At 38.8% G+C, this 27606-nt stretch overlaps 1 protein-coding gene across 3 annotated transcripts in view; it reads right to left on the reverse strand.

The window, feature by feature from the left end:
• WNK3 (WNK lysine deficient protein kinase 3) overlaps positions 1 to 27606 on the reverse strand; it is a 175504-nt gene that overhangs the window by 11554 nt on the left and 136344 nt on the right. For all 3 annotated transcript variants that reach the window (XM_075999466.1, XM_075999465.1, XM_012782731.3), the window contains 2 exons: positions 26590 to 26801; positions 3810 to 3878 (listed from right to left, as the gene is read on the reverse strand). In XM_075999466.1, coding sequence (XP_075855581.1) covers positions 3810 to 3878; positions 26590 to 26801 — 281 coding nt within the window. The remainder of the gene's footprint in view (positions 1 to 3809; positions 3879 to 26589; positions 26802 to 27606) is intronic.

The raw sequence follows: 27606 nt of genomic DNA on the forward strand, positions 1-27606 counted from the left end.
CAACTGTTAATTGATGTCTGTGATTATAAAACCCTGTATGAATCTAACCATATTGCTGGCGTTCATGGGGATACACCAGTCTCCTGAGTACCCCGCTGTGTTATATCTGATCTTTTATATATACAAAACTATAAACTATACTTTAGTCTCTGTATATTCTTTTATTTCTCTCTATCTTCTATCAATTTCCTTATCCTCTGTGGCGACCCCTATCTTATGGACTTGGCTCCGTGGGGAGAAGAAGCTGATCTCCTCACTGGCCTGCCTGAACTACTCCCCCGCATTAGTCTAGTGCAAACCACTTGTTTTATAATGGGAAAACGCAGCCCAGAAAAAGTAAATTGCCATGCCCAGGTTCTTCCAACTAGTTACAGACCTGAAACTCTAAAGTCTCGACAAAGACTCTCTCTCTTTTCAATATTATTATATTTACTTTCAACAAGATTCAGAAAACTAGAATCTCATTTTATTCTTTTACCAATATTTCTGTTTATGATTTTAAAAAAGAATATGTATCTACAATAGCAGAAATGAGGATGCAGATGGTTTGATAGCTTCATGAGTTCTGGAGCATAAAATGTTCAAAGAAATTAGTCAATTACAGATGACTCTTATTAGTGCAAAGTTTCCTGAGCATCACACGCCAAGTCTTTAAATGATAATTTAGTACTATTATTCATGCTTATGAAATCATTCTTATAGAAAATATTCATAGGGTTCTCATTCCTCTGATTGAATTATAAGCCAAAAACTTACACAATAGCTCTAAAACCAATTGTAAATATAGTTGTGACATTTAAGCATAATATTTCCAGGGACTTAATTGAACAAATATGTGAAACTTTCTGTACGTTTGTTATGGTACTTTTTTTTAATCATGAAAAAATATGGAAAATGCAAAAGATACTACTAGAATCCTCCATATTAACATTTTCAAAGTACTTTTCTTTATCTTCTTTGAAACTTAAAACAGGCCTGTAATACAGGGACAGCAAATATCATTGTATTTTATAAATAGTGAAACTGGGACCCAGAAGATAAACAACTGGGGTTATATGCTAGGCCTAGAACCCAAGTATCCTGACTGTCAAGTCAGTGTGCTTTCCATTATACCATGCCAACTGATGTAATAAACTAGGAAATGGTTTAAAGCTGTTGCCCTAGAGTAATCTTGGATGAAGACATTACTTAATAAGGAGGAATATGATAATCTCATGACTGCTTATGCATAGTCTGTGATTCTCTATGAACCCTGCATTACTGAAAGCTTAGATTCAAGGAAATTAAATATTAAATAAAAACATTAGTGAAAATTATGAGGGCCAGATGTGGTGGCTCACACCTATAATCCCAGCACTTTGGGAGGCCAAGGTGGGAGGACTATTTGAGGCCAGGAATTAAAGACCAGCCTGGGCAACACAGTGAGACCTCATCTCTACAAAAACTTTTTAAAAACTAGCTGGACATGGTGGCATGTGCCTGTAGTCACAGCTACTCAGGAAGCTGAGACAGGAGGATTGCTTGAGCCCAGGAGTTCAATGTTATACAGAGCTATGATCAGGCCATACTGTACTTCAACCTAGGTGACAGAGCAGGACCCTATCTCATAAAAAAAAAAAAAGAGTTTAATGAATTAATCAGAACATTCACATATATGAGAGTTTTATAACAACGTTTATTACTAATGTGAGGCAACCATGATGTTTTAAAATGACATACCAACCTTGTTGCAATTCCTATTCTTCTAAGACCTAAAATCCTAAGACACACAAGTCAGTCTATAATACAAATATTTTTTCTTATTATCCCTTTGCATATTCATCTAATTCTCTATCTACTCCAGGGAGGGAATAAAAAGCACAATAAAGTAGGGGAAGTCTTAAGAGCTGAAGCCTTTATAGATTGTGTCCTTACCCTGGAAGAATGTCTGCAGGTAGTATTAAAAGGAGAAGATAGTCAGAAACATAAACATATTAGTGCTAGCGGTTTTGCCTACCCAACTTTGGAATATTTTTGTGCTCAATCCCTTCTGCTTTTAAAAAATTTGTTGCAGAGAGGTAAGTATAAATGTCATTCATTTAAGAATATTTCTAGGCTGGGTGTGGTGGCTCACGCCTGTAATCCCAGCACTCTGGGAGGCGAGGCGGGCGGATTGCTCGAGGTCAGGAGTTCGAAACCAGCCTGAGCCAGAGCGAGACCCCATCTCTACTATAAATAGAAAGAAATTAATTGGCCAACTAATATATAGAGAAAAAATTAGCCGGGCATGGTGGCGCATGCCTGTAGTCCCAGCTACTCGGGAGGCTGAGGCAGGAGGATTGCTTGAGCCCAGGAGTTTGAGGTTGCTGTGAGCTAGGCTGATGCCACGGCACTCACTCTAGCCTGGGCAACAAAGCAAGACTCTGTCTCAAAAAACAAAAAACAAAACAAAAAAACCAAAAAAGAATATTTCTACACTAAGGGAAAATACAATGTTAGGACTTTTGTTGTGCACAAATCTGGAGGAACAAGTTATCTTGTACACTCAATGGCAGTCAGTGATGACTGCTGCACTACTGGTACAACAGCTGACAACTGCAGGAAAAATTAATTAACAAACCAAAACAACTATTTAAATGAAACAGAGGCTGGGGCAATTCCACTCATAAGCAGGCAACAGAAAGATCTACACACACACACACACACACACACACACACACACACACACACACACACACACGCATACCCCCAAAGTTACCAAGAGCAATGTGCTATATATGAGAAGGAAAAAAATGTTATTCAGTGCTCAACTATACTTTGTATATGGTAGGGGTCATTTATTTATTGATTTTATCTAAAAGTTATTCATATCACACTGTAAAAGATCACTTAAAGTTCACAAAACAGAAAGTACCCGATCAATGTACATTAAAATAAGTACTTGGCAAATGTGGTTTATAATAGGAAGTAATAACATTACTTATTAACTTCAAAGGTATTCTATAATATTCATTTCTTATTGATGGAATGAATAAAACCAGAGTTCAGTCCGTGGTGCTCTTTTTTGTTCTTTCCCACCAAGGTGATGCCTATATTCAGATAGTCTCAGTGATCACTCCATCGCAAATGTTTCCATCTCATCTCAAATCTTGATTTTTCTCTTCAATCCCAAGTTTACAACTAACTCCAAATGAGCTTTTCTGCTTGAATGTTAATAAATCATTCAATACATCCATGGTCCTGGCATGACAGTTTGCCTAAATGTCATATTTCTATTAAAGACACAATATTTTCTCCAAACCACCCAGACTCAGATCCTTTGGATCTCCCCACAAACACACACATATCCAGTACATCACTACACCATGGCAATTCATCCTGCATGATGTCTTTTGTCCATTTTCATTTCTAAAATTCTCTAAGCTCTTAATCATCTCATGTGGGGACCACTGCGATTGTAATGATCTAAATGGACTCCCTGGCTCTAGCCAATGTATTCTTCACACTGCCACCAGATTGGTATCAGTGAAATGCTGCTTTCAGTATTTCCCTCCTCTACATACATACATACATAATTCCTTAACGCTAACAATAGTAGGGCTTCAAATTGTTTAGGTGGCAAAGTCCTTGGAAATCATTGTCTTTGCAGAACAAATACATTATCTTATTATCCTTAAACAAACATATCACACTTATTGAGCTTAAATATATAATTGTGTGTTAGATCAGATACATTATTTTACACAAAACACTAGCATAACAAGCTATGGCAGCGGCTAAAGTTTGTTTCCCTTAAAAGTATGGAAGGAGCAAGGCATGGTGGCACATACCTGTAATCCCAGCTACTTGGAAGGCTGAGGCAGGAGGATGACATGAGCCCAGAAGTTCAAGGCTGCGGCCTGGGCAACATAACAAGATCCCATTTAAAAAAAAAAAAAAGAAAAAAAGAAAAAGTATAGAAAAAAACTTTCTAGTGTTTCCTCCATTTCACCCAACTGTTATATTGTCTGTCTCCAAAATAAATCTTGCATTTTACCATTTGCATGCCTTAATATCATGCAATTGACAATACTCATTCCCCTCCACTTAATCTATTTTAATACTGCCCATTTACCTACCCTTCAATACCAACTCAAATCCTAACTCCTGCATGAAGTATTCTCAGACCACTGTCATCATTCATTTCTTTCAACCCACTGCAAACACAGTTTATGGTATTAGAAGCAATGCAGTATAATAGTTAAGAGCCAAGACTTTGGAGTCAGATTTGGATTCTCTCGCTTATTAACTGAGATCCTAGGGAAGTTGCTAAACCTCACTAATTTCAGTCTCCTTACCTATAAAAGACAAACACTAATATTTACCTACCTTTCAGAATTGTTTTGAGGATTAAGACAATGTACATAATGTGATTATGTTTTGGGATCTCCAAGACCACCCACACATTCAGTGATTTGCTAGAAGGTCTCACAGGACTCAACATATAGTTGTATTCATGGCCAAGGTTTATTACAGTGAAATAATATACAATAAGATCAGCAAAGGAAAAAGATAGGAGTCTAGAGAAATTTATGCATATACTTCTTTATGCACTCTCCCTATTGTGAGGGGGCATAGTTGAGCATGCTAATTTCTGGAGCAACAACAACAAAAATGCAGCAACAGGTATATGAGTTTCTGCCCTGGGAAGACCTTTAGAGATTTGGTGTCCAAGGTTTTCATTGGGGGCTGGTCCTAGAGGCACATAACAAAATTCCAGACTCTCAGAAGGAAAACAGGTGTTCAGCATAAATCACATTATTTATACCAACAAACTATTTACCAGTTTGGGAACAGAGGGAAACCAAGTTCCCACATACCAGCCAAGTAGTAACCTTGTAAGACCTTTCTAAAGATAGCAGTAGTCTCACGCCTGTTATGTTAACTTTTTTCTGTATAATTTACCACAGTGCTCATATTATAAGATAATTACACACATGCATTGTGGATACCATTACATTGCAATACTATTCATCAGCTCATGTTTCCCACAAAACAGGAATAGTTGTGGGCAGGGAAGGATGAGTGTGGATCTCTCTCTCTCTCTCTGTGTACACACACACACACACACACACACACACACACACACACACATAATATATGTATGTGTCATGACAGTGCTTCTTAAAATGTATTCTATGAAAAATGGGTTCTCTGGTAAAATTATTTTGGGAAATGTTATATTTTATTTCCTTTCTTGGAATTCTCAATTCATATTAGCACAGTAAAGGAGTTAAGAGGTTATACAGTGAAGAAACCAGTTTTCATATGATCGAATCCCACATTTTGCATTTGACCATGCAATACTTACTAACTCCTTGCTGATAATTTATGAAATGTTGTGCTAAGGCCTACAAATGTGTCCACCAATCTCGGCTAAATGGGAAAAATATGAAATGCCAGCAATTATTGAAAGAATGCCATTAGAACTACAAATAGGAAATCACCTGTTTCTGTGATAGACAATAAAGTAACAAAACCACTAGAAATATGTGTGGAGCACCCTATCTTTGCAAACGTGGCCCCATGAGTAATAAAAAAAAGAGAAAATGAAAATTCAGTTCCTCCTTAAGAAGACAATATCATTTTTATATTAAGTCTGGTTTGGAGATGATCTAAACACTTTTTTTTTTTTTTGAGACAGAGTCTCACTTTGTTGCCTGGGCTAGAGTGCCATGGCGTCAGCCTAGCTCACAGCAACCTCAAACTCCTGGGTTCAAGCAATCCTTCTGCCTCAGCCTCCCAAGTAGCTGGGACTACAGGTATGCACCACCATGCCCGGCTAATTTTTTCTATATATTTTTTAGTTGGCCAAGTAATTTCTTTCTATTTTTAGTAGAGACGGCATCTTGCCCTTGCTCAGGCTGGTTTCGAACTCCTGACTTTGAGCGATCCGCCCACCTTCGCCTCTCAGAGTGGCAGGATTACAGGCGTGAGCCACCGCGTCCAGCCCTAAACATTTTAATAATACGTTAATTTAACAGAAGTATAATAGTCAGATACTCTCCTGCCTATCTACTAAATAATACTTTCTAGCTTCTAACATAACACAGTGAGGAGGTTAATAAATCTGCTTCCTCAAAAAGAGTCATAAAATTGGACAAATTTCAAAAACAACCATTTTAGCACTCCAGAATTTGCCCAGAGGCATACCACAAAATCAGAAGCATTTATTGATGAAAATTACTGGGCCAGGTGCAGTGGCTCATGCCTGTAATCCTAGCACTTTGGGAAGCTGAGGTGGGAGAATTGCTTAAGGCCAGAAGTTCAAGACTAGCCTGGGCAACATAGCAAGAGTCCCATCTCTAAAAAAAAACTTTAAAAATTAGCTGGGTGTGGTGGCACCTGCCTGTAGTCCTGCTACTTGAGAGGTTGAGGATGGAGGATTGCTTGAGCCCAGGAGTTCAAGGCTGCAGTGAGCTATGATCACACCACTGCACCTGAGCCCAGGTGACAGAGCAAGACCCTGTCTCTTGTGAGAGGGAGAGGGAGAGGGGGAGAGAGGGAGGGGGAAGGGAGGAGAGGGAGAAGGAGGAGGGGGGAGAGAGGGAGAGAGGAAGAAAACTACTGAACTTTAGGTAAAAACCATGCAATATGTGGTGTTTTGCACAGGGCTGCTCCCATCACCCCCATCCAGCTCTGCTGCCCAACAATTCTACTGAAGTAGGGCAGGCTAAGGAAACAATAAGTTTTGTTGCTGCTGCTACCATAGAGGAATCACTTTGGAACTTTAGAAGCAGGAATTCCATCAGCCTGAGGTTAACAGAAAGCTCTAGGAAGTAAGACAGCAACAGGAAGGTTGATAAATTCTCCACATATCTTAGGTTGACTGGATGGTTCTCTGACAATAATGAAGTACAAATTAGTAAAAAAAAAAAAAAAAATATGAGTAAAATCTCCAAACACTTGGAAATCAAACAACACACTACCAAATAATCCATGGATCAATGAGGAAGTTTCACGGGAAATTAGAAGACACTTGGAACTTTAAAAAATCATTTAGGGCCAGGCATGGTGACTCATGCCTATAATCCTAGCACTTTGGGAGGCCGAGGCAGGCAGATCGCTCAAGGTCAGGAGTTCGAAACCAGCCTGAGCAAGAGTGAGACCCCTGTCTCTACTAAAAATAGAAACAAATTAATTGGCCAACTAAAAATATGTAGAAAAAATTAGCCGGGCATGGTGGTACATGCCTGTAGTCCCAGCTACTTGGGAGGCTGAGGCAGCAGGATCACTTGAACCCAGGAGTTTGAGGTTGCTATGAGCTAGGCTGTCACCATGGCACTCTAGCTTGGGGCAACAGAGTGAGACTCTGTCTCAAAAAAAGAAAAAAAAAAAGGAAAAAAAATCATTTAGGAAGTCAAAGAATCCCAGAATGGAATGTAGAATTTGACAAAAGAATCTACTGATATTGCAAATGTATGAAACAACCTCATTTAAGGGGATAGGGGAACAGGTGAACTATATAACTTTGAAAATGAGTGGCACCTGTAATACTAAAAGAAACTGTACATAAGCACTGTAGTCTAGTTGATAAAGGTGTTTCTCATTGGGATATGAGTTAACAATTCTGAAACTACTATACTTGTATAATGAAATTGAACAATTAAGTAAATGGCAGGAGGATGGTTGAGAGTCAGGTTTCTCACTGCTAGAATAAGAGGTTACAGATAAGAAGAGATGGGTAGAATGATCCATGTGGTAATGGATTAGAGTTGGAGACATCAATATGAATGCAAATTTACCTTAGTATGGATACAGATGATTACATATAGAAATAGTCATGGGGTGTGTGTGTGTGTATACATATATGTAGTTCCTCATCTATCAGGCAAGAGGGCCTAGAAGCAATGATACCCCAACCACTCAGATCTCTTCTCCCTCCCCCTCTTTCCTCCTCTCCTCCTTTCTTTCTTCTTTCTCCTTCCCTCCTTCCCTCCTTCCTTCCTTCCTTCCTTCCTTCCTTCCTTCCTTCCTTCCTTCCTTCCTTCCTTCCTTCCTTCCTTCCTTCCTTCCTTCCTTCCTTCCTTCCTTCCTTCCTTCCTTCCTTCCTTCTTCTTTCTTTCCTTCTTTCTTTCCTCTCTCTCTCTTGTTTTTTGAGACAGAGTCTCACTCTGTTGGCCTGGGTGGTGTGCAATGGTGGTATCAGAATTCACTGCAACCTCCAACTCCTAGGCTCAAGGGATCCTCCTTCCTCAGACTCCACAGTAGCTGAGACTATAAGTGCACACCATGAGCCTGGCTAATTTTTCTATTTTTAGTAGAAAAGGGGTCTCACTCTTGCTCAGGTTGGCCTCGAACTCTTGAGCTCAAGCAGTCCCCCAGCCTCGGCCTCCCAGAGTTAGATTTTGGTTTCTAATACAATTTTCCAATAAAAGAAATCAGGGTTCCTTAGGGAAATGGCTGCTTCTAGGAAAATAAGATGATCCTGGAGCATATATTATAGTGCCAGAAAGTAAGAGAGTGTTCAAAACTAAAATAACCTGACCAGTACTCCTCAAAATTGTCAAGGTCATCATAAACGAGGAATGTTTGAGAAACTGTTAAAGCCAAGGGGAGCCTAAGAAAACATAACCACTAAATATAATATGGTATCCAGTATGGCATTCTGGGACAGAAAAAGGATTTAATGTGAAAACTAGGAAATCAAAATAAGGTATGGGCCGGGTGTGGTGGCTCACGCCTATAATCCTATCACTCTGGGAGGCCAAGGCAGGCGGGTAGCTCGAGGTTAGGAGTTCGAAACCAGCCTGAGCAAGAGCGAGACCCAGTCTCTACTATAAATAGAAACAAATTAATTGGCCAACTAATATATATAGAGAAAAAATTAGTCGGGCATGGTGGCGCATGCCTGTAGTCCCATCTACCTGGGAGGCTGAGGCACTAGGATCGCTTGAGCCCAGGAGTTTGAGGTTGCTGTGAGCTAGGCTGACGCCACGGCACTCACTCTAGCCTGGGCAACAAAGGGAGACTCTGTCTCAAAAAAAAACCAAAAAACAAAAAACTAAAAAAAAAGGTATGGACTTTAATAATAATGTATCAAAGCCGGGTGTGGTGGCTCATGTCTGTAATCCTAGCACTCTGAGAGGCCGAGGCAGGTGGATCGTTTGAGCTCAGGAGTTCAAGACCAGCCTGAGCACGAGCGAGACCCAGTCTCTACTAAAAATAGAAAGAAATTAGCTGGACAACTAAAAATATATAGAAAAAGTTAGCCGGGCACGGTGGCGCATGCCTGCAGTCCCAGCTACTCGGGAGGCTGAGGCAGGATTGCTTGAGTCTAGGAGTTTGAGGATGCTGTGAGCTAGGCTGACGCCATGGCACTCTAGCCTGGGCAACAGAGTGAGACTCTGTCTCAAAAAAAAAAAAGATTGGTTAATTAGTTGTGACAAATGTATCATAAGATGTTAATAATATGGGAAACTGGGTGTGGGATACATGGGAATTCACTGTACTGTCTTCACAATTTTTCTGTAAATCTAAAACTGTTCCTTTCTAAAAAACATAAAAAAATAAAATAAAATTGTTCCCCCAAAATAAATCTTATTTTAAAAAAACAGGAGATGCAGCTACAGTGGTGCTTACAGGAAAATTTATAGTATTGAATAGTTATATTATAAAAATGAAAGTTCTCAAATCAATAATCTGAGCTTCCACCTTAAGAAAATAGAAAAAAATAAGCAAAATAAATATGAAGTATATAGAAGGCAGGAAATAAAAGATCAGAAATCAGTGAAATTTAAAATAGGAAAATCAAGTCAACAAAAGCAAAAACTGGATTTTTGTAAAGATCAATAAAATTGATAAACCTCTATCAAGACTGACAAAGAGAAAAAGACAGAAATTATAAATACCAGAAATGAAGTATGTGATATCACTACAGATTCCCCAGATATTAAAAATAATGAAATAATCCTATAACTACTATTAAAGAATTTGTAGTTAAAAACCTCCCCAAAAGAAATCTTTGAGCCCAGATAGTTTCATTGGGAAATTTTGCCGACATTTAAAGAAGAATTAATAGAAATTCAACACAAACTCTAGAAAATAGAAAAGGAGGGAGGAGATAGACTTTTAAAAATTCAGAATTAGGGGCTGAGTCAACTTTCTTGTCTTTGAAAACAATAAAAATATGGGTAAAACCACTAAAACTAACCATTTGAAAACTCAATTACCCAAAGCCACAGAACAAAACTAAAATCATCTATGCAGGACAAACTACTGCAACTACTGGTGTCTCTGAAATTTTAAGTTGGGGCAATTCCCATTCCCTCTTCCTCCCCAGCTCAGTGTTATGGTAGCCAAAAGCCAACAGCACTGCAGACAATGGAGAGATCAGACTTCTTTTTGAGCTCCCATTACAGCACCATCCCCAGTGCACAGTCAATATTATGCAGCAACCTGGAAAGTTTTCGACTCTCCAGTGTGGTGAGTATATGATTTCACTCAAAACTGCACTCAGCTAGCAGTGGAGAAGCATACTGGGGTGGAGAGTAGGGGGCTACCTGCAGGGCAATAATTAAACAATGAGAAAGTGCTGGCAACAACTCACCTGCCTAAGGCTGTGATTTCAGTTGGAGCAAACAAGAACCTAGTCTAGAATTAAAAGGGAATTCTGGGAGACCAAGATGACTATAGGAAACCTTGAAAATCTCTGACATATCCCTGGGAATATAAAAGTCTGGCATGCCCATGAAAGACCTGAGAAGGGAGAAGGTACCAATCACTCATTTCTGGTTGACCTTAAGTTCCTAGGCAAGCAGGAAGGAAAAAGTTGTCTGTCTGAAGTTTGAAGGTGTGCCTTCTCAGAGAGATTCCCTTGGAAAAGATATCCAGGCAAGGCACTTAATGAAATCTTCTGACCAATCATTGGCTCACTACTAAATGGTACTGGCCCAGGTGTGAGTCTTAGGAAAGCAGGCTTTTAAAAAACGGAAACAAGGCTGGGCACAGTAGTTGATGCCTATAATCATGCCTGTAGCACTTTGGGAGGCAAAGGCCAGAGGAATGCTAGAGGTCAGAAGTTCAAAACCAGGCTGGGCAACATAGCTAGACACCATCTCTACCAAAATTTTTAAAAAATTACATGGCTATGGTGGTGCACACCTGTAGTGCCAGCTATTCAGGAGGCTGAGGCAGGAGGACCACTTGGGTCCAGGTGTGAGAGGTTTTAGTGAGCTATGATTGCACCACTGCATTCCAGCCCAGGAAACAGAGTGAGACCCTGTCTCTAGATAGATACATAGATAGATAAAATAAAAAAAAATTTTTTTAAAAATCTAACAGGGGACTCAATGGCCATACACTATAGAGCATAGTAAATTTGTCTAGGAAAATCACTAAATAAATAAGTAGCAACAAGAAAAACAACAGGGGCCAACTATGTGGCTCAGGCCTGTAATCCTAGCACTCCGGAAGGCCGAGGCGGGCGGATCGTTTGAGCTCAGGAGTTTGAGACTTGCCTGAGCAAGAGCGAGACCCTGTCTCTACTAAAATATAGAAAACATTAGCAGGGAATGGTGGCGCATGCCTGTAGTCCCAGCTACTTGGGAGGCTGAGGCAAGAGGATCGCTTGAGCCCAGGAGTTTGAGGTTGCTGTGAGCTAGGCTGATGCCACAGCACTCTAACCCAGGCAACAGAGTGAGACTCTGTCTCAAAAAAAAAAAAAAAAAAAAAAAAAAAGAAAAAAGAAAAGAAAAATAACAATAATAAAAAATGGCAACAACAAACCTTAAGGGGTAGAAGAATCTGTTATTAGAGTTGTTATATTATCTAAAATGTCCATTTTCACCATAAAATTAGAGACATACAAAGAAATGGTAAAGTATGACACATAAACAGAAAAAAAGGTTGGGGGGGCAACAAAGACATCCCAGAGAGGGCCTATATTTTGGACTTAGTAGATAAAGCCTTTAAATCAGGTATTATAAATACTGTTGACCCTTCAACAACACAGGTTTGAACTGCGAAGGTCCACTTATGTGCGGACTTTTTTTCAACCAAACGTGTATTGAAAATACAGTATTCCCGGGATATAAAACCTGTGTGTGTGGAGGACCAGCTTTTCATACATGACTTCCTTAGAGCTGCCTATGGGACTTGAGTATGTGTGGATTTGGGTATATACAGGGAGGTCATGGAACCAATCCTTTCATATGCCAAGGAACAACTGTAAATTCAAGCTTAAGGAAGTGATGCTTAAAAATATTAAAGAAAACTGACAATGATGTCTCCCCAAATAGAGAATAGTGGTAAAAGTTATATTTAAAAAACAAAATAGAAATTCTAGAGCTGAAAAGTACGATTATTTGAAGTGAAAAATTCAATAGAGGAATCCAAAAAGAGATTTGGGTTGGCAAAGGAAACAATCAGCCAACAAGAAAATAGATTATTAGAGAAATCCACTCAGAAAAAAGAATGAAAATAAAAATGAACAGAGCCTCAGAGACTGGTTGGACATCATCAAGCAGGACAAATATGCAAAATAGGAGTTCCAAAAGTAGAAAAGAAAGATAATGGGGCAGAGGAAAATTAGAAACAATAATGGCTCCAGACTTTCAAAACTGAACCACAAGTATTAATCTACACATTCAAGAAGCTCAGTAAACTACAACTAGAATAACTGAGATCCATACCTAGGCACACATAATCAATTGTTGAAAGTAGAAGACATAAAGAAAATCTTGAAAGAACACAAATAATAGACTTAAAGGATCTTTAATAAAATTAAGAGCTAACTTCTCATCAGAAACCATACACACCAGAAGACAATGAGATGACATTGTCAAAGGGCTAAAAGAGAAAGACTGTCAAGGAAGAACCCAGCTAAAACCTCTTTCAAAAATAAAGAAGACCCACATACAACACTGCTGTAAACTCCTTGAAGGGATGACCTTCTCTTAACAGTAATGGACATCATACTCTGCATGTAGTTGGAGATTATTATGTATTAGGGAAATGAATAACAGTTTTTGGCAGATGAATTTTAATCTACAGAAAAAGAAAGAAGAGTGCCTTATGGAAGTATATAATAGAGTTACTAAACTGTGCACCGTCTTTCTGAAGCCAACTGTTCAGTTGTAAGAGATCAAAGGTGGATAAAAGCAACTCTGTACCAGAGCAGATGTGGACAAGACAAATAATGCAATTAGATTTGGAAATAATCAGTTATAATGGCAAAGTAGCCAACGTTCCAGATTTACTTTTTTGTTATTTCAGGGACCTAATGTAAAATATCAAAAACAAAATTTTGCTGTCAAATTGATTTGAAAAATGGAAGATGAGAACATGCAAAAGGAACTTTATGATTTCAGTGTTCATTCTTATAACTAGTTCTTCTTGATGACTGGAATACAAAGAATACTCTAAAATCTAAATTTCCATTGAACCAATTCCATTTTTAGAATAAGGCCTTTCTTGAATATGCCATGATATTGATTTCTGCTTTTGTGAAGATAAGAATGTAATCTTTATTATTTTATATTATTTCCTAAAATCCTGGAAAGTCTAAATCTAAATGGTTTAGATTTCTTTCACAAAAATGATTTTATCTTTTCACATTTTTAGGTGTCTTATGGCATAAAATAGAACTTTACTAATAAACTTACTAAGCAAAATATTTTTGTTTTTCAATTCTGTACTTTTCATTAATTTTTCTATCAATTTTATGGTAGAAAAGGAAGCATCTATTTTCTTTGAGATAAGAGTTTTAAATAGCTAGCTATTTTAGAGTTCCTATTGTAATAGGGTTCTACTTGTAAATAATTAAAGGAATTTAACCTGGGCTAGAAGAGGAGGTATTAAGAATAACAGATGTTTCTGTGGGTTGGAATCTGTCACAGTGGTGACACACTTGAATTGGAAATCGCCAAAATTTTCTTCTTATTCCCTACTAACCAAATAAAACACAGGCATGCTTTTTCATATCTTATGTTTCTAAAGTTGAATTATACTAGGCCCTTTAACAGCTTTTGATTCAATTTAAGCTACTTCTCTATGTCATGGCTTTTAAAAATATTTTATAAATAGAAAAAAACGAAAACATTTCTAATAAACAAAAACTGAAAATTCATAGCTAGCTGACCTGCCATACAAGAAATACTAAAGGGAGTCCTTCAGGATGAAATAAAGGAATGATAGATAGTAACTCAACTTGACATGAAGAAATAAAGCATACTGTTAAAGAGAACAACATAGGAAAATATAATATCCAGTATAAATATACTTTGTGTTTATAACTCTTTTCTTTTCCTATCTGATTTCAAAGAATTCCAAAAAGCAATAATTATAAAATTGTGTTGATGGGCTTAGAACATGTAAAGATATAATGTGTACAATAATAATACAAAGAAGTTGAGAGGGAATATATATATGTGTGTATATTACATATTACACACACATATCTATATTAAAGTTTTGTAAAACCACTGAAACTAAGTGTTAATCTGAACTAGATTGTTTTAAATTAAGAAGCTAATTATAATCCCCATGGCTACCACAAGAAAATATCTAAAAATTATAATAAAAGAAACAAGATAATTTATATGTTAGCTAGAAAATATCTATTTTACACAAAAGGCAGGAATAAAGGAAGAAAGGAACAAAAATGTCATAAGACATATAGAAAACAACGAGCAAAATGGCAGGCATAAATTCTACTTTATCTATAATTACATTAAATGGAAATGGTTATAATACATTAATCAAAAGACAAAGATTAGGCCGGGCACAGTGGCTCATGTTTGTAATCCTTGCACTTTGGGATGCCAAGGCAGGAGGATTGCTTGAGGCCAGGAGTTTAAGACCAGACAGGACAATACAGTAAGACCCCTCTCTAAAAAAAAAAATTAGCTGTGCATGGTGACATGCACCTGTAGTCTCAGCTACTGAGGAGGCTGAGGTGGGAGGATTGCTTGAGCCCAGGAATTCAAGGTTACTGTGAGCTACGATCACACTACTCCAGGTTGGGCAATAGAGCAAGACTCAGCCTCTAAAAAAAAAGATGAAGAAGAAATAAAAGGCATAAAGATTAAAAGGACTTCGGTACGGCGCTCACCGGCCACGAAACCTTGCCCACAACTGGCACTCATACTCCGCACGATAGTTTGTTCTGTGCACTGACGACAAATCCATTTTGCTCTTGTGTGATGAGGAAAGCTTTAAAGCACTGAAAGCTTCTTTTACTTTACAGGCAGCTTTACTTGTGATGTAAATCAGAATAGGTAACATATACATATATGTTTTCATTACATTATTTTTAAATGTTCACAATTCTATTTTGATAAATGAAAAATTAGAAAAGTCATATCACGGCTGTCGGCTAAAGTCGACGCTCAGCTGTGCACCTTCATATCATGGCTGTCAGCTAAAGTCGCTGTGCACGTTCATCTGTGGCTATTGACTATAGTCGACACTGGTCCCGAAGTGGTTAAAAGGGAAGAAATAAAATTTTTCCTATTCACAGATGACATGACTGCTCACTCAGAAAATCCCAAAGAATCTATAAGAATATTCTTAAAACAAGTTAAGTGTAGCAAGATGTTAGGCTACAAGTTTGGTATATAAAAATTAATCTCTCTAGCAATGTATGATTGGAAACTTTCCCAAAATAAATTAGGCATAAATATAACAAAGCATGTTATTATAAAAGCATATCAGAGATGATGTTAAAAAATGGAGGGACATCCTATGGTTATTGATTGGAAGACTCAACAGAGTAAAAAATGTCAATTCTCCCCAAATTAACATATAAATTTAACATAATTTTAATCAAAATCATAACAGGATTTTTTTTAGATATAGTCAAGCTGATTCTAAAATTTATATGAAAAGGAAAGGAAAAGGAAATAGAATAGCTAAAACAATTATGAAAAGAACAAAGTTCCGGGCCGGGCGTGGTGGCTCACGCCTGCAATCCTAACACTCTGGGAGGCCGAGGCGGGCGGATTGCTTGAGGTTAGGAGTTTGAAACCAACCTGAGCAAGAGCAAGACCCCGTCTCTACTATAAATAGAAAGAAATTAATTGGCCAACTAATATATATAGAAAAAATTAGCCGGGCATGGTGGCGCATGCCTGTAGTCCCAGCTACTTGGGAGGCTGAGGCAGAAGGATTGCTTGAGCCCAGGAATTTGAGGTTGTTGTGAGCTAGGCTGATGCCATGGCACTCACTCTTGCCTGGGCAACAAAGCGAGACTCTGTCTCAAAAAATAAAACAAAAACAACAAAGTTCCAGGAATCATAATACCTAATTTTAACAATACCAATTTAAAAAGTTTCTATAAAGCTACAGTAATCAAGATAGTATGGTATTGGTGAAAGGACAGACATATAGATTAATTGGAACAGAATAAAGAGTTCAGAAATAGACCTGCACATATGTGGCCAATTGATTTTTGACAAAGGTGCAAAAGCTATTCAAACAAGAAGGATGGTCTTTTGAACAAGTGGTGATATAAAATAATTGAATATCCATATGCAAAAAAACATCACCCAAAACCTCACATCTTATACAAAAAGTAATTCAAAATGTGTCATAGATCTAAATGTAAAACATAAAACTAAAAAACTTTTAGAAGAAAACAGAGGAAAATCTTGGTGACCAGAGTTTAGGCAGAGTTCTTAGATACTACACCCAAATCATGATACATTAAAATGCATTTGATAAAGTGTACTTTATTAAAATCATAAACTTTTGCTCTGCCAATAACATTTTAAGGGAAAATGAAAAGACAAGCAATAGATTTGGACTGGAAGAATATATAAAATTTGCAAATTACATGTTCTACAAAGGGTTTTTATATAAAATATAGAAAAAAAACTCTCAAAAATCAACCATATGAAAAACAACTCTAATTTTCTAAAATGACAAAAATTGTTACCTTTGAGGTAAACTGGGTGAAGGGTACATAGGATCTCTCTGTATTATTTCTTCAACTACATATAAACCTACAATTATCTCAATGAAAACTTCAATTAAATATAAAACAGGTTATAAAAAATGGCAAAAGACTTGAACAAACACTTTACCACTGAGAATATAGGGATCACAAATAAGCACAAGAAAAAATACTATCAATAGGGAAATGAAAAGTAAAACCACCATTTATACCACTACACAGCTATTAGATAGGTTTAAATAAAGAATACTGATAATACCAAGTACTGAAGAGCATCCAGAGAAACTAAAGTCTCACACATTGCTAATGGGAATGTAAGATGATACAGGCCAGGCGTGGTGGCTCATGCCTGTAATCCTAGCACTCTGGGAGGGCAAGGCGGGCGGATTGCTCAAGGTCAGGAGTTAGAAACGAGCCTGAGCAAGAGTGAGACCCCGTCTCTACTAAAAATAGAAAGAAATTAATTGGCCAACTAAAAATATATAGAAAAAAAAGTTAGCCAGGCATGGTGGCGCACGCCTGTAGTCCCAGCTACTCGGGAGGCTGAGGCAGGAGGATCGCTTGAGCCCAGGAGTTCGAGGTTGCTGTGAGCTAGGCTGACACCACGGCACTCAGCCCAGGCAACAGAGTGAGACTCTGTCTCACATACACACACAAAAAAAAGATGATACAACTACTTGGGAAAATAGCTTGGTAATTTCTTGAAACATTTAAATATACATACCATATGACTCAGCAATCTCATTTCTGTTTTTTGTTTGTTTGTTTCTTTGTTTTTGTTTTAAAGACAGAGCCTTGCTCTGTTGCCCGGGCTAGAATGCCGTGGCGTCTGCCTAGCTCACAGCAACCTCAAACTCCTGGGCTCAAGCAATCCTCCCACCTCAGCCTCCTGAGTAGCTGGGACTACAGGTGTGCCACCATGCCACACACACACTTTTTCTATTTTTAGTAAAGATGGGGGTCTCACTCTTGCTCAGGCTGGTCTTGAACTCCTGAGCACAAGCGATCCTCCTGCCTTCGCCTCCCCGAGTGCTAGGATTACAGGTGTGAGCCACCGCACCAAGCATACAGCAGCTTTATTTACAAAACCCCTAACTAGAAACAACTCAAATATCCACCAACATATGAATGGATAAAAAACAAAACAAAACAAAACTACTGTATATCCACACGATGGAATATTACTCAGCAATGTAAAGGAATAAACTATTATAACACAAAATAACTTGAGGAATCCCAAAGATGTCGTTCTGAGTCAAAGAAGTAAGTCTCAAAAGGCATGTTTTTACCATGATACCTTACTCGTTTGGCCATGGTTACTTAGAAATAGGTGGACATCTAACTGTAGAACAGCTGAATTATATAGGCCAGACCATAGACTTTGACCCATTTCCTGGCATAAAAAAGATGAGCAGAGACAGTAAATTTTCTCTCTGGAATCTGACAAAAGTCAGGTAAGCAGGGATCTGAAATGCTTTGGGATCACAACAAGACAAAGTTATTTGAAAGCCAAAGTTCTGGGGAAGCAAAAACTATGTACAAAAATGCATTTTGGGGGGGGGCGGAGCAAGATGGCAGACGAATAACACCGCCGGACAGAGTGTCTCTGCAGAAAAGACAGATTCTAGCAGAAATTAGAGGAAAGAAGCAAGAAGACGAGCATACAGCGGACAAGGGCCGGAAGGAGGGGTACCTGAGACCCCGGGAGACTCCATGGGAGGAGGCTGCGGAGGAGAACTGGAGGCTGAGACCACCGGAGCAGCCCGGACACCAGCGGCAAGGGTAGGTGGATTTGCTGTTTCCCCTCCCCTGCATTCGGGACTGCTGGTGGGCTCCCCAGCGGGTGGAGAGACCTGCGGACACCAGCCCAGAGACCGCCGCCGCCGCCAGCCAGCGGTGAGCCTGTAGCAGATGCAGCACCAGGTTCCCAACTTCCTCCGGGCACCTACGTGTGCACAGACCCCAGCCGCGCGGCAGGCGCCATATTGCCTCCTACTCCCCTCCGCCAACCCTATCCGCGGCTGCCCAGAGAGACAATACAGCAACCAGACAGACGCACCTCCAGGGAACGGGACCTTCCCGTTTGGGACACTACACCTGACTCAGGGAAACTCACACTGTGAGCTCTCTACCCGCCCGCCCTACCAGGTGCTGCTGGCACGGTGTTCCAGGAGAACGGTGCAGACTCAGACGCTGAGAGACACAGACACAGCTTGGGCTCCCTGTGGGTGAATTGGGACCGGAAATCCTCTCCCTGGTGGGGATACAGTTTGAACTCTGGGACCCAGAGGTCGGACCTGCAGACCAGATCCCCTGCACCGAGGGCTAGAATTGCCCGGGGCACAGAAGGGTTATACGTGAACAGCCTACTGAGGTGTGTGTGCCTCCAGGGGCGGATCGGCGTCCTAGAGGGCAACCCTCCTCCCAGGAGGAGGCCGTGCGCCCAACCCAGGTGGTGTTCCTGTGCAGGGAACCTCCCCGCCGGCACCACAGTCTGGGGAGGCCTGGTGGCTTCTGGTCTGGCCTGCTGGCAGAGGCCCAGGAGTAGCTTCGGACTTGGGGAGGGTGGAAAGAAGCGAGGCCTGCTCCAGACTGCGGGTCTCAGACAGCCCCACCCCCACACACAGACTTTCTGGCTGAACAGGACCATTCCAACCCTGCCCTGACAGCTTTCCCTGGAAGCAGAGAACAGAACTTTGACCCCTGCTAACTGCCTGAGGGCAGGCTTACCCAACCCAGCTCCGCTCAGAACAAGAGCTGTTAACAGGACACAAAATCAACAGTATAGCCTGTTCCTCCAAGCAAACGCCACCTACTGACAGGGACGGCATCTTGCACAGCCTTTCCACGGCACCCACTGACTCAATATACAGGGAGTGGTCCAATCTCACCCACAGACACCACCTAACACCTCAGAAACTAAACAAAGTGTGTGAATACCCAAACAATAACTTAAGGAAAGAAACAACAACTGATCGACATGGGAAGAAATCAGCGAAAGAACTCAAGAAATATGAAGAACAAAACGGAAAACACACCCCCAAAGAGGAGCACCAGCCCCCTAGAAACGGACACCAACCAAAATCAGGCAACCAATATGACAGAAGAGGAATTTCGTATGTGGATCTTAAGAACACTCACCCAGTTGCAACAACAACTCAATAACCAACACAAAGAAACCACAAAAAGTCTCCAGGATACGGGAAAAGAAATAGACAATGAAGAAAAGTGTAACCGAACTCCTGGAAATGAAGAACCAATTCAAGGAAATACAAAATACAGTGGAAAGTCTCAAGAACAGGGTAGATCAAACAGAGGAAAGAATCTCAGAGCTTGAAGATAACACCCTCCAATTAAATAAATCAGTCACAGAAATAGAGCAGAGTAACAATAGAAAAGAACAAAGCCTACAAGAGCTGTGGGATTATGTGAAGAAACCTAATGTGAGGGTCATACGATTACAAGAAGGGGAAGAAGACAACACTCAAGGGTTGGAGAAGCTGTTTGAAGATATAATAGAGAAAAATTTCCCAGGCCTTGATGAAAATCTTGATATACAAGTTCAAGAAGCTCAGAGGACCCTTGGGAGATTCAACACAAACAGGAAGACGTCACGACATGCACTCATCAGACTGACCAAAGTATCAACTAAAGAGGCCCTTCTAAGACCTGTAAGACAAAAGAAGCAAGTAACATACAAGGGAAAGCCAATTCGAATAACATCAGACTTCTCTAATAAGACTTTACAAGCAAGGAGAGACTGGGGCCCCATTCTCACTATTTTGAAACAAAACAATGCCCAGCCTAGAATATTATTCCCTGCAAAACTAAGCTTCGTATATGAAGGAGAAATAAAAACATTCTCAGACAAGCAAAGGCTCAGAGAATTCACCAAGACAAGACCAACCCTACAAGAAGTACTTAAAACAGCGTTACGCACGGAACATCATAATAATAACCCACGAATATAAAAACAACCACAACCCAAAGATATTAAAGGCCAGATATTACAATGGCTCAAGACAGAAATCATAGCAACAACATCCAACCCAACAGAATGAACAGTAATCTACCTTACCTATCAGTTCTCTCAATAAATGTGAATGGCTTAAACTCTCCACTCAAGAGACATAGGCTGGATGAATGGATAAGAAAATACAGGCAAAGTATATGCTGTCTTCAGGAAACACATCTAACCTGCAAGGATGCACATAGACTAAAAATAAAAGGGTGGAGATCAATATTCCAAGCAAATAGAAGCCAAAAGAAGGCTGGTGTGGCAGTTCTAATTTCAGACGATTTAGTTTTTAAACCAACAAAAGTAGTAAAAGACAAAGAGGGTCATTATATAATGGTGAAGGGCACAGTCCAACAAGAAGAGATAACAATTTTAAATATATATGCACCCAACTTAGGTCCACCCAGATTCATAAAGCAAACCTTACTGGAGCTAAGCAAATGGATTAATAGCAACGCCATAATCGCCGGAGATTTCAACACCCCACTGACGGCACGAGACAGATCCTCCAAACAGAAAATTAATAAAGAAATAATGGACTTAAACAAAACTGTAGAACAATTGGGTCTGACAGACATCTACAGAACATTCTACCCAAAATCCACTGAATATACGTTCTTCTCATCAGCTCACGGGACATTCTCTAAGATTGACCATATCCTAGGACACAAAGAAAATCTCAAGAAATTTAAAAAAATAGAAATCATACCATGTACCTTCTCAGATCACAGTGGAATAAAAGTAGAAATCAACCCTAACAGAAACTCACATTTCTACACAAAAACGTGGAATTAAACAACCTCCTACTAAATGATTACTTCGTAAATGAAGAAATCAAGACGGAAATAAAAAAATTCTATGAAGAAAACGACAACGGAGAGACAAGTTATCAACTCCTCTGGGACACAGCTAAAGCAGTTCTGAGAGGAAAGTTTATCTCCATAAATGCCTATAACCAAAAGACAAGAAGATCACAAATAGACAATCTAATGAAACGACTCAAAGAGCTGGAAAAAGAAGAACAGACCAACCCCAAACCTAGCAGAAGAAGTGAAATCAACAAGATCAAATCAGAACCAAATGAAATTGAAAACAGGGAAGCTATTCAGGAGATTAATAAAACAAAAAGTTGGTTCTTAGAAAAAATAAACAAAATTGACACACCATTGGCTAAGTTAACGAAAAGCAGAAAAGAGAAATCTCTAATAAGCTCCAACAGGAATAAAAAAGGAGATATCACAACTGATACCAAAGAGAAACAAGATACAATTAATGAATACTACAAAAACCTCTATGCACACAAACTAGAAAATGTGGAGGAAATGGACAAATTTCTAGAAACACACAGCCTCCCTAGGCTCAACCAGGAAGAAATAGATTCCCTGAACAGACCAATCTCAACAGCTGAAATTGAAACAGCAATTAAAAATCTCCCTAAAAAGAAAAGTCCCGGTCCAGATGGCTTCACACCCGAATTTTACCATACTTACAAAGAAGAACTAGTACCTATCTTGCAGAAACTATTCCACAACATCGAGAAGAACGGAAACCTCCCCGACACCTTTTATGAAGCGAATATTACTCTGATACCAAAACCAGGAAAGGATGCAACAAAAAAAGAAAACTACAGACCAATATCCCTAATGAATATAGATGCAAAAATTTTCAACAAAATCTTAGCTAACCGAATCCAGACACTTATCAAAAAAATAATCCACCACGACCAAGTGGGCTTCATCCCAGGGATGCAGGGATGGTTCAACATACGTAAATCTATGAATGCAATTCACCACATAAACAGAAGCAAAAACAAAGACCACATGATTCTTTCAATAGATGCAGAAAAAGCTTTTGACAAAATTCAACACCCTTTCATGATACAAACACTTAAGAAAATAGGCATAGAAGGGACATACCTAAAAATGACAGACCCATAGCCAACATCATACTGACTGGGGAAAGATTGAAATCATTCCCACTTAGAACTGGAACCAGACAAGGCTGCCCACTATCTCCACTTCTGTTCAACATAGTACTGGAAGTCTTGGCTACAGCAATCAGACAGGAAAATGGAATCAAAGGTATCCAAATAGGGGCAGAAGAGATCAAACTTTCACTGTTTGCTGATGATATGATATTGTATCTAGAAAACCCCAAGGATTTAACCAAGAAACTCCTGGAACTGATCAATGAATTTAGTAAAGTCTCAGGATATAAAATCAATACACTGAAATCAGAGGCATTCATATATGCCAACAACTATCTAATTGAGAACCAAATCAAAGACTCAATTCCCTTCACAATAGCAACAAAGAAATTAAAGTACCTAGGAATATACTTAACCAAGGACGTAAAAGACCTCTACAGGGAGAACTATGAAACACTGAGGAAGGAAATAGCAGAGGATGTAAACAGATGGAAATCCATACCATGCTCGTGGATCGGCAGACTCAATATCATCAAAATGTCTATACTACACAAACTGATCTACAGATTCAATGCAATACCTATTAAAATCCCATCATCATTCTTCACAGATATAGAAAAAATAATTTTACGCTTCGTATGGAACCAAAGAAGACCCCGAATATCCAGAGCAATTCTAGGCAACAAAAACAAAATGGGAGGCATCAATATGCCAGATATCAAACTATACTACAAAGCTGTAGTAATTAAATCAATCTGGTATTGGCACAAAAACAGGAATATTGACCAGTGGAACAGATGTGAGAATCCTGATATAAAACCATCCTCATATAGCCATCTAATCTTTGACAAAGCAGACAAAAACATACGCTGGGGAAAAGAATCCCTCTTCAATAAATGGTGCTGGGAAAACTGGATAGCCACCTGTAGAAGGCTAAAACAGGACCCACACCTTTCACCTCTCACAAAAACCAACTCATGCTGGATAACAGACTTAAACCTAAGGTATGAAACTATTAGAACTCTAGAGGAACAAGTTGGAAACACTCTCCTAGACATCGGCCTGGGCAAAGAGTTTATGAAGAAGTCCCCAAAGGCAATCACAGCAGCAACAAAAATAAATAAATGGGACATGATCAAACCACAAAGCTTCTGCACAGCTAAAGAAATAGTCATGAAAGTAAACAGACAACCTACAGAATGGCAGAAAATTTTTGCATCCTATGCAGCCGATAAGGGACTGATAACTAGAATATACTTAGAACTTACGAAAATTAGGAAAAAAAATCAAATAACCCCATTAAAAAGTGGGCAAAGGACTTGAACAGAAATTTTTCTAAAGAAGACAGAAGAATGGCCAACAAACATATGAAGAAATGCTCAACATTTCTAATCATCAGGGAAATGCAAATCAAAACCACAATGAGATATCACTTAACCCCAGTGAGAATGGCCTTTATCAAAAAATCTCCAAACAATAAATGCTGGCGTGGTTGCGGAGAGAGAGGAACACTGCTACACTGCTGGTGGGACTGCAAACTAGTTCAACCTCTGTGGAAAGCAATATGGAGATATCTTAAAGCGATACAAGTGAATCTACCATTTGATCCAGCAATCCCATTGCTGGGCATCTACCCAAATGATCCAATGACACTCTACAAAAAAGACACCTGCACTCGAATGTTTATAGCAGCACAATTCATAATTGCAAGGCTGTGGAAACAGCCCAAGTGCCCATCAATCCAAGAATGGATTAATAAAATGTGGTATATGTATACCATGGAGTACTATTCAGCTCTAAGAAACAATGGTGATATAGCACATCTTATATTTTCCTGGTTAGAGCTGGAACCCATACTACTAAGTGAAGTATCCCAAGAATGGAAAAACAAGCACCAGATATATTCTCTAGCAAACTGGTATTAATTGAGTAGCACCTAAGTGGACACACAGGTACTACAGTAATAGGGTATTGGGCAGGTGGGAAGGGGGAGGGGGGCGGGTATATGCATACTTAATGAGTGAGATGTGCACCATCTAGGGGATAGTCATGATGGAGACTCAGGCTTTTGGGGGGAGGGGGGAAATGGGCATTATTGCCCATTATTGCCCATTATTGAAACCTTAAAATCTGTACCCCCATAATATGCCAAAATAAAAAAAAATTAAAAAAAAAATTGAAAAAAAAATGCATTTTGGGACAAAACAGAATAAAGCATAAGTACTAATGGTACAGCGTTAGACTGAAGGTCCTTGTGCTTCTGCTATTAAATCCCCAAAGCTGCCTTTGATGCAAGTTTATCCTTTAGTTCTATCTTTATGAGGATCATCTGAAGTATAATTCCTGTTCTCAAGGTGTATATTAGTTGTGTAGTGTTGCTGTAACTAATTACCATAAACATAGTTGTTTCAAATAATACAAATTTATTATCTTAGAGTTCTATGGATAAAAGTCCATTATGGGTCTCATAGGCCTAAAATGAAAGTGTTAGCAGGACTGTGTTCCTTCTGCAGGCTGTAGTGGAGATCTGTTCCCTGGGCTTTCCAGGTTCTAGAAGCTGCCCACATTCCATGGTTTGGCCCTCTTCCTCCACCTTCAAAGCCAGTAGTGTTGCACCTCTCTGACACTGTTTCCTTTGCCATATCACTTCTCTGATTCTCTCTTCTGCTTTCCCCTTCTTCTACCTTTATGCACCCTCATGATTATTATATTGGACCCACCTGGATAATCCAGGGTAATCTCCCTATTTTAAAGTTAGTAGATTAGTAATTTTAATTCCATCTGCAAACTTAATTCTCCTTTGCCATATAATGTAACATAGTAACAGGTTCCAGAGATTTACACATTGACATCTTTGAGGGGCCATTATTCTGCCTACCACAAATTCTGTTAAGATTTCACATATGTCTCTACAATACACCCTCAACCTCACCTTGACTATGCATATATAACCAAAGAGGCCTGACCTGATTAACAATTTCTTTTTAAGTAGAAACTGACTGTCTTTTATCAAAGTCAAAGAAGTACATTTTAATAATATTCTTATAAATAATCTTCATATGGAGCACATTTTTAAGATTATCTTTTTTACCAACAAACTTCCCAATAAACTCTAAATGCCAGACCAGTGTTTCCCACTGACTGATAACATTTCAAAAACTATTCTGGGGATTTTTTTTTTCTTGAGACAGGGTCTTGTTCTGTTGCCTAGGCTAGAGGATTATAGTGGCGTCTTAATAGCTCACTGCAACCTCAAACTTCTCAGCTCAAGCAATTCTCTTGCCTCAGCCTTCTGAAGAGCTGTGACTGCAGGTGCATGCCACCACACCTAGCTAATTTTTCTGTTTTTTATAGAGATAAGGTCTCCTCCTGCTCAGGCTGGTCTCGAACTCCTGGCCTCAAGCTATCTTTCCTGCCTCAGTCTCCCAAAGTGCTATAATTATAGGCATGACCCACCATGCCCAACCTATTTTGGGGACTGATATTGGGTTTCCAGCTGTTTGTTTTCCAAATGAAAACACAAAACATACTTCGCTGTTCTCCAAAATCTATCAGTTAGCCTCATTATTATTTCATAAAAGAACATTTAATACCAAAAAGGTAGAAAAGAATCTCAGAATAATGTGCACACCTTTAAATTATTTTACCTTAATAAAAAAATTATATTATTATTATTTTTCAAATTTTGCTGATTCTTGAGGTTTTTAAAAATTCCTTTTATGATTGATTTACCTGTGGCAACTGTACCATTGTCCACATGTGTCAAGGACTGGGGGCGGCTGCGAAGTTTGCTTTTGAAAGATCTTGGTCGACGTGGTGATGCAGGTGGCAAAGGAATCTCCGAAGATTGGGTTTTGCTATCTTTAATTGACCGAAGGCGTTCATAGAGCTCCTGAAGCTCCTTATTCTGCTGAGTTTGAAGATTTACCACCTCCTGTATGTGTCTGAATGAAAACCAAGCAGAAAGCATTTTAATGGCACTGGCTCCATACAGATGTTTCAAGAAACTCTACACCGGTACAAGATTAACAAGGAATTTAGATTAAGAATAAGAAAATACAGAGTATTTTCACAATTTTAGGATGGAAAATGCCTGCCTAAGCATAACGTTAATCACTCATAAAGAAAAAGATGAATTAATTGATAAGAACAAGTTTCTAAAAATTCAATATAGTGAAATGCAATAAAAATTTTAGTCAAATAATAGTAATAATATTAACTTTTCCTTTATTATATGTTGAAAGTATAAACAGGAAGAAAATATCTTTAGCATTTAATAAAGAGATAATATTCAGAATATATAAATAATTCCTAAAAATCAATAAGAAAAAAGAAACAACCTTATTTTTTGAAAAAGGCAAAGAATATGAAAAGACAATTCCAAAGAAGAGGAAATAAAAATAGCTGCTGAATATGAGATGATGTACAATTTCCCTATTAATCAGAAAAACAGGATTTTTAAAAAATATTTTTAAATTAAACTGATTTGAATAAAAATAAAGGATCAGTAATATCCAATCTAGTGTTGTTAAGGTGTGGCGAAACAGGCACTTTCATATATTTTTGTTTGGAGTATGAAATGGTATACCTACATTGGAAGACAATTTTAGCAGTACCAATCAATTTAAAATGGACGCACCTTTTATCAGTAATTCCACTTTTAGGCATCCATCCTACAAAAATATATAAGTATGTAAAAATATAAGGATGTTCATGTCAGCATTATTTATATAACCAAAACATGGGGAA

The sequence above is a fragment of the Microcebus murinus genome, chromosome X (genome assembly GCF_040939455.1).
Source record: "Microcebus murinus isolate Inina chromosome X, M.murinus_Inina_mat1.0, whole genome shotgun sequence".
Classification (NCBI taxonomy): domain Eukaryota; kingdom Metazoa; phylum Chordata; class Mammalia; order Primates; family Cheirogaleidae; genus Microcebus; species Microcebus murinus.